The sequence below is a fragment of the Haplochromis burtoni genome, unplaced genomic scaffold (assembly GCF_018398535.1).
Source record: "Haplochromis burtoni strain Fernald_Lab_line unplaced genomic scaffold, NCSU_Asbu1 Contig_586, whole genome shotgun sequence".
Lineage (NCBI taxonomy): Eukaryota > Metazoa > Chordata > Actinopteri > Cichliformes > Cichlidae > Haplochromis > Haplochromis burtoni.
The window spans coordinates 213581-221920 of record NW_024582947.1 but is presented as its reverse complement, the minus strand read 5'-3'; the positions used below and the strand labels follow the sequence as shown (position 1 = coordinate 221920).

The 8340-nt window shown below is 45.9% G+C and overlaps 1 protein-coding gene across 1 annotated transcript in view; it reads left to right on the top strand.

Moving 5' to 3' along the window:
- Positions 1–8340, top strand: part of LOC102300388 (contactin-associated protein-like 2) — a 76053-nt gene that overhangs the window by 43598 nt on the left and 24115 nt on the right. The window contains exons 16-17 of the mRNA XM_042214552.1: positions 1–161; positions 1064–1282. Coding sequence (XP_042070486.1) covers positions 1–161; positions 1064–1282 — 380 coding nt within the window. The remainder of the gene's footprint in view (positions 162–1063; positions 1283–8340) is intronic.

The following is an 8340-nucleotide window of genomic DNA, read 5'->3' as shown; positions in this document are numbered from 1 at the left end:
GAATGCGGCCTCCTTTACAAGCCCCGCCTCTTACCTCCACTATCCTTCTTTGAGAGATGAAACCAGCACTGACATCTCTTTCTACTTTAAGACGTCCTCTACTCATGGAGTCTTTCTAGAAATCCTGGGAAGCACCAGCTTCCTTCACATTGAGCTCAGAGGTGGGTCAGTGTGTGTGTACTACTGTAATACTGTTGAGACCTTTGCACATGTGCAGTTGAGATATTAGGTCCTTTTTAAAGATGTAATCCCCAAAAGGTTGATTCTGTTCATCTGGACGTTTTCAGTGGGAGAAACGTGTCGTCACTCATCAGCTGACTTCTTCAGGCTCAGCTGACTGCAGGTTTCAACCTTATAAACACTGCATTTGCATAATGACTGAAACCAGCTGACTGAATGAACAATGGGCTGTGAGGTCAGTTCATTGATCAGCTGAGACTGAAGAAGTCAGCTGATGAGTGACGACACGTTTCTCCCACTGAAATCGTCGTTTTAAAATATCTGTTGTTTTGTAATAATATTCCTTAAGTGAAACATGTATAATGTAAAAAAATATTGGTCCCAGCATGGAGCCCTGTGGAACTCCATTCATAACTTTTAAATGTGAAGAAGACTCCCGTTTATATGGATAAATTGGAGTCTATCAGATAGATATAATTCAAACCAGCACAGTGGTGAGTTCTGTGCACTGAGGTCTGTCAGGACAACCATGGAGAGGAGTCTGCTATTAGAGCCCATAAGTAGATAATTCATAACCTTCACTAGTGCTGCTCCTGTGCTACGATGCACTTTAAGTAAACCATTAAATAAACCGTTCCTTTGCAAATGCAAATGGTCAGTGTTTGGTGACGTCTCTTTCAAAACATTTTGAAATGAAAGGAAAGTGGGTCTATATTTAGCTAAAACATTTGGATCAAGTAAGAGCTTTTTGAATAAGGATTTAAAAGCCTGTGGTATGTAGCCTGTAAACAGAGATAACTTAATCATCAGTGTTTATTACTATCTGTCTCTAGGAGATGAAAATTTTAACTATTTCCAATGTTTGACATGTTTGACTCCACAGCCGACTCAGTGGTTTTATTCTCTTTTGGCATTGGCACTGAGAAGATGGAGCTCAGTGTCCGCTCACCAGTGCCGTTAAATAATGACCAGTGGCATCGTGTGGAGGCTGAAAAAAACATCAAGGAGGCAGTGCTGCAACTTAATGGACAGCACAGAATGGTCAGGCCCACCACCTTACAGGGCCATGCAAAACCAGAGCTCTACAGTGATCTCTATGTTGGTAAGACTTGTGTGCCACATATGTTTATGGTCCCATTTGGACTCATGAGGAGTATGTTACTCTTCTTCATATATGTCTTCAAACCACAATGAACAAGAATGTGTGCTTCATTCAGTATATTTGGTCTTTTTTTTTTGTTGATGTTTTAAAATGTTGTGTTGTGATCATCAGAGTCTGAACTATAAAAAATCTTTTAAGTTTTTGTCTGAATTTATTAATGGCTGCAGATCATCCAAATATAAAAAAAATGTTAATGGTCCTGACTTTGACGACAAATTTCCCAAAGGGTGAGAAGGTGCTTGAGATAACCAAAAGTTTAAGTTTAAAGGGCTTGAGGTAAGCAATTGAAGCAACTAACAGTTAGAGCCTAGAATACAGCTGAATTACATTTGACTCGGTGGTAAATACATTAGAGGGTTACAGCTGGAAAGCAATGCCCGACCGACAGACAAATGTTCTTGGGTGCGGGAATTCATCACAGTATAAGCAGATGTTACATGAAGTGTCACAGCTTATTTTTGACACATAGGCAGTATAATGCTTGTACAAAAGCTAGAATTCTGTGAATGGCTCTAATCAGCAACATCAGTTTAAATTTTATTTCATTCTGCACATTTAATGTCACTTAGGATTGACCTCGAACCCTGCAGCCTACCCTGTATCAGATTTGTTTATTACCAAGTTTGTAACCAAAAGAGGAGTCTGTCTTGGTATCTGAAACCAGTCTCCTAGAGAGGGGCTGGACTCTGTCTCAGTCTGGAGTTGCCCCTGGTGAGAGGCGGTGGGCTGGGGGGGGTGCTGGAAGGTGCTCCACCTGGAGACTCTGTTGTCCTGCTGGGAGACTTCAATGCTCACATGGGTAACGACAGCGAGACCTGAATGGGCGTGATTGGGAGGAACGGCCTCCCTGATCTGAACCCGAGCGGTGTTTTGTTATTGGACTTCTGTGCAAATCACAGTTTGGCCATAACGAACACCTTGTTCGAACATAAGAGTGTCCATAAGTGCACGTGGCACCAGGACGCGCTAGGCCACAGGTCGATGATCGATTTTGTAATCGTATCACCAGACCTGCGACCATATGTTCTGGACACTCGGGTAAAGAGAGGGGCTGAGCTGTCAACTGATCACCACCTGGTGGTGAGTTGGATCAGGTGGCGGGGGAGGACGCTGGACAGACCTGGTGCACCTAAACGCGTAGTGAGGGTGTGCTGGGAACGTCTAGCAGAGGCCCCAGTCCGCGAGATCTTCAACGCACACCTCCGGCAGAGCTTCAACAGCATTCCGAGGGAGACTGGGGACATTGAGTCCGAATGGACCATGTTCAGCGATCTCCATTGCCGAAGCTGCTGCATTGAGCTGCGGCCGCAAGGTGGTTGGTGCCTGTCGTGGTGGTAATCCCCTGAACCAAATGGTGGACACCAGAGGTGAAGGGAGCCACCAGGCTGAAGAAGGAGTCCTATCGGGCTTGGTTAGCCTGTGGGACTCCGGAGGCAGCCGACAGGTATCGACAGGCCAAGCGGAATGCGGCTCGGGCAGTGGCTGAAGCAAAAACTCGGGTGTGGGAGGAGTTCGGAGAGGCCATGGAAAAAGACTTTCGGACTGCCTCGAAGAGATTCTGGCAAACCGTCAGGCGTCTCAGGAGGGGAAAGCGGTGCTCTACCTGCACTGTGTATAGTGCTGGCGGAGCGCTGCTGACGTCGACTGAGAAAATTGTCAGGCGGTGGAAGGAATACTTCGAGGACCTCCTTAATCCCACTGACACGTCTTCCGAGGAGGAAGCAGAGTCTGGGGATGAGGGGAATGACCCGCCAATTTCCGGGGGCGAGGTCACTGAGGCAGTTAAACAACTCCTTGGTGGCAGAGCCCCTGGTGTTGATGAGGTCCGCCCCGAGTTCCTGAAGGCTCTGGACGTTGTAGGGCTGTCCTGGTTGACACGCCTCTGCAATGTTGCGTGGAGATCAGGGGCAGTACCTGTGGACTGGCAGACCGGGGTGGTGGTCCCCATCTTTAAGAAAGGGGACCGGAGGGTGTGTTCCAACTACAGGGGGATCACACTCCTCAGCCTCCCTGGGAAAGTCTATGCCAGGGTGCTGGAAAGGAGAGTTCGTCCGTTAGTCGAACCTCGGATACAGGAGGAACAATGCGGTTTTCGTCCTGGTTGCGGAACACTGGACCAGCTCTTTATCCTCTCCAGGATACTTGAGGGTGCATGGGAGTTTGCCCAACCAGTCTACATGTGTTTTGTGGACTTGGAGAAGGCATTCGACCGTGTCCCTCGGGGTGTCCTGTGGGAGGTGTTGCGGGAGTATGGGGTGTCTGGCCCATTGCTACAGGCCATTCGATCCCTATACAACCGTTGCAAGAGCTTGGTTCGCATTGCCGGCAATAAGTCGGACTCGTTCCCGGTGGGTGATGGGCTCCGCCAGGGCTGCCCTTTGTCTCCGGTTCTGTTCATAATTTTTATGGACAGGATTTCTAGGCGCAGCCAAGTGGCGGAGGGCTTTTCGCTTTGGTGGCCTCAGAATCTCATCTCTGATTTTTGCAGATGATGTGGTTCTGTTGGCTTCATCGGGTGAGGGCCTCCAGCTCGCACTGGAACGGTTCGCAGCCGAGTGTGAAGCAGCGGGAATGAGGATCAGCACCTCCAAATCTGAGGCCATGGTTCTCAGCCGGAAAAGGGTGGAGTGCCCACTCCGGGTCGGGGATGAGTTCCTGCCCCAAGTGGAGGAGTTCAAGTATCTCGGGGTCTTGTTCGCGAGTGATGGGAGAAGGGAGCCGGAGATCGACAGACGGATTGGGGCTGCAGCTGCAGTAATGCGGACGCTGCACCGGTCCGTCGTGGTGAAGAGGGAGCTGAGTGTAAAAGCGAAGCTCTCAATTTACCGGTCGATCTACGTCCCTACCCTCACCTATGGCCACGAGCTGTGGGTAGTGACCGAAAGAACGAGATCGCGGATACAAGCGGCAGAAATGAGCTTCCTCCGAAGGGTGGCTGGCCTCTCCCTTAGAGATAGGGTGAGAAGTTCGGCCATCGGGAGGGGCTCAGAGTAGAGCAGCTGCTGCTCCACATCGAAAGGAGCCAGCTGAGGTGGTTCGGGCATCTGACAAGGATGCCCCCTGGGCGCCTCCTGGGTGAGGTGTTCCAGGCATCACGACCTTGGATTCCCCCGGATAAGCTGGAGGTGGCTGGGGAGAGGGAGGTCTGGGCCTCTCTGCTTAGGCTGCTGCCGGAGCCCGCCTCGGATAAGCGATAAGATGATGATGATGAATCGGTGTGCAACTTTGCCAAAACAATGTGGACTCTGTAGTTTTCTCTGGTCCCCTCCCCAATCAGACCAGGAGTGACATGTTTAGCCGCATGTTCTCCTTAAATTGCTGGCTGTCTGAGTGGTGTCCCAGAAACGATGTGGGCTTCATAGATAATTGGCAAACCTTCTGGAGGAAACCTGGTCTTGTTAGGAGAGACGGCATCCATCCCACTTTGGATGGAGCAGCTCTCATTTCTAGAAATATGGACAAATTTATTAAACCCCCCAAAATATGACTATCCAGAGTTGGGACCAGGAAGCAGAGTTGCAGTCTTACACGCCTCTCTGCAGCTTCTCTCCTCCTGCTACCCCCCCAAAAACCCATCTCCATAGAGACTGTGTCAGCTCCCAAACAGACAAAAACCAAACTAAAAACCAGCAACAAACAACTTAAACATAAACAATTACAAAGAAAGAACAATACAGTATCCAACGACCAAGAGTAAAACAGTGAAATGTGGATTATTAAATATTAGGTCTCTCTCCTCCAAGTCTCTGTTAGTACATGACTTAATAATTGATCAACAAATTGATTTACTCTGCCTTACAGAAACCTGGTTGCAGCAGGATGATTATGTTAGTTTAAATGAATCAACACCCCCGAGTCATTCTAACTACCAGAAATCTCGAAGCACAGGCCGAGGGGGCGGTGTGGCAGCAATTTTTCACACCAGCCTATTAATTAATGAAAGACCAAGACAGACTTTTAATTCATTTGAAAGCCTGATGCTTAGCCTCGTCCACCCCAGCTGTGAAACTCAGAAACCAGTCTTACTTGTTATCATCTATCGTCCACCTGGGCCTTACACAGAGTTTCTGTCTGATTTCTCAGACTTTATATCTAATTTAGTTCTGAGCTCAGATAAAATAATTATTGTGGGTGATTTTAACATCCATGTAGATGCTAAAAATGACAGCCTCAACATGGCATTTAATCTGTTATTAGACTCAATTGGTTTCTCTCAAAATGTAAAAGAACCCACCCACCACTTTAATCACACTCTAGATCTTGTTTTAACATATGGCATAGAAACTGAACATTTAACAGTGTTTCCTGAAAACCCTCTCCTGTCTGATCATTTCCTGATAACATTTACATTTACAATAATTGATTACACAGCAGTGGAGAGTAGACTTTATCACAAGTAGATGTCTTTCTGAAAGCGCTGTAACTAAGTTTAAGAATATAATCCACCCACTGTTATCATCTTCAATGCCCTGTACCAACACAGAGCAGAGCAGCTACTGAACGCTACCCCAACAGAGGTCGATTATCTTGTTAATAATTTACCTCCTCACTACGTACGACTCTGGATACTGTAGCTCCAGTGAAAACTAAGGTCTCTAATCAGAAGTACCTGACTCCGTGGTATAATTCTCAAACACGTACCTAAAGCAGATGACTCGTAATGCTGGAGAGGAAATGGCGTGTCACAAATTTAGAGGATCATCATTTAGCCTGGAGAAATAGTTTGCTGCTTTATAAGAAAGCCCTCCGCAAAGCCAGAACATCTTACTATTCATCACTGATTGAAGAAAATAAGAACAACCCCAGGTTTCTCTTCAGCTCTGTAGCCAGGCTGACAAAAAGTCAGAGCTCTTTTGAGCCAACCATCCCTTTAACGTTAACTAGTAATGACTTCATGAACTTCTTCACAAATAAAATTTTTATCATTAGAGAAAAAATTACCAGATAATCATCCCACAGATGTAATATTATCTACAGCTACTCTTAGTACCATTGATGTTAAGTTAGACTCTTTTTCTCCAATTGATCTTTCTGAGTTAACTTCAATAATTACTTCCTCCAAACCATCAACGTGTCTTTTAGACCCCATTCCTACAAAACTGCTCAAAGAAGTCCTGCCATTAATTAATTCTTCGATCTTAAATATGATCAACCTATCTCTAATGATCGGCTATGTACCACAGGCCTTCAAGCTGGCTGTAGTTAAACCTTTACTCAAAAAGCATCTCTAGACCCAGCAGTCTTAGCTAATTATAGGCCAATCTCCAACCTTCCTTTCATATCAAAAATCCTTGAAAGAGTAGTTGTCAAACAGCTAACAGATCATCTGCAGAGGAATGGTTTATTTGAAGAGTTTCAGTCAGGTTTCAGAGCTCAGCACAGCACAGAAACAGCTTTAGTGAAGGTTACAAATGATCTTCTTATGGCCTCTGACAGTGGACTCATCTCTGTGCTTGTCCTGCTAGACCTCAGTGCAGCGTTCGATACTGTCGACCATAATATCCTATTAGAGCGATTAGAACATGCTGTAGGTATTACAGGTACTGCGCTGCAGTGGTTTGTATCATATCTATCTAATAGACTCCATTTGTGCATGTAAATGGAGAGTCCTCTTCACACACTGAGGTTAATTATGGAGTTCCACAGGGTTCAGTGCTAGGACCAATTCTGTTTACATTATACATGCTTCCCTTAGGCAGTCATCATTAGAAGACATAGCATACATTTTACACTGCTATGCGATGACACCCAGCTCTATCTGTCCATGAAGCCAGATAACACACACCAATTAGTTAAACTGCAGGAATGTCTTAAAGACATAAAGACCTGGATGGCCGCTAACTTTCTGCTTCTTAATTCAGATAAAACTGAGGTTATTGTACTCGGCCCTGAAAAGCTTAGAAATATGGTATCTAACCAGATTCTTACTCTGGATGGCATTACCTTGGCCTCCAGTAACACTGTGAGGAACCTTGGAGTCATTTTTGACCAGGACATGTCCTTCAATGCACATATTAAACAAATATGTAAGACTGCTTTCTTCCATTTGTGCAACATCTCTAAATTAGAAATATCCTGTCTCAGAGTGACGTGAAAAACTACAGTGGGGCAAAAAAGTATTTAGTCAGCCACCGATTGTGCAAGTTCCCCCACCTAAAATGATGACAGAGGTCAGTAATTTGCACCAGAGGTACACTTCAACTGTGAGAGACAGAATGTGAAAAAAAAATCCATGAATCTCACATGGTAGGATTTGTAAAGAATTTATTCGTAAATCAGGGTGGAAAATAAGTATTTGGTCAATAACAAAAATACAACTCAATACTTTGTAACATAACCTTTGTTGGCAATAACAGAGGTCAAACGTTTACTATAGGTCTTTACCAGGTTTGCACACACAGTAGCTGGTATTTTGGCCCATTCCTCCATGCAGATCTTCTCGAGAGCAGTGATGTTTTGGGGCTGTCGCCGAGCAACACGGACTTTCAACTCCCGCCACAGATTTCTCTATGGGGTTGAGGTCTGGAGACTGGCTAGGCCACTCCAGGACTTTCAAATGCTTCTTACGGAGCCACTCCTTTGTTGCCCGGGCGGTGTGTTTTGGATCATTGTCATGTTGGAAGACCCAGCCTCGTTTCATCTTCAAAGTTCTCACTGATGGAAGGAGGTTTTGGCTCAAAATCTCACGATACATGGCCCCATTCATTCTGTCCTTAACACGGATCAGTCGTCCTGTCCCCTTGGCAGAAAAACAGCCCCATAGCATGATGTTTCCACCCCCATGCTTCACAGTAGGTATGGTGTTCTTGGGATGCAACTCAGTATTCTTCTTCCTCCAAACACGACGAGTTGAGTTTATACCAAAAAGTTCTACTTTGGTTTCATCTGACCACATGACATTCTCCCAATCCTCTGCTGTATCATCCATGTGCTCTCTGGCAAACTTCAGACGGGCCTGGACATGCACTGGCTTCAGCAGCGGAACACGTCTGGCACTG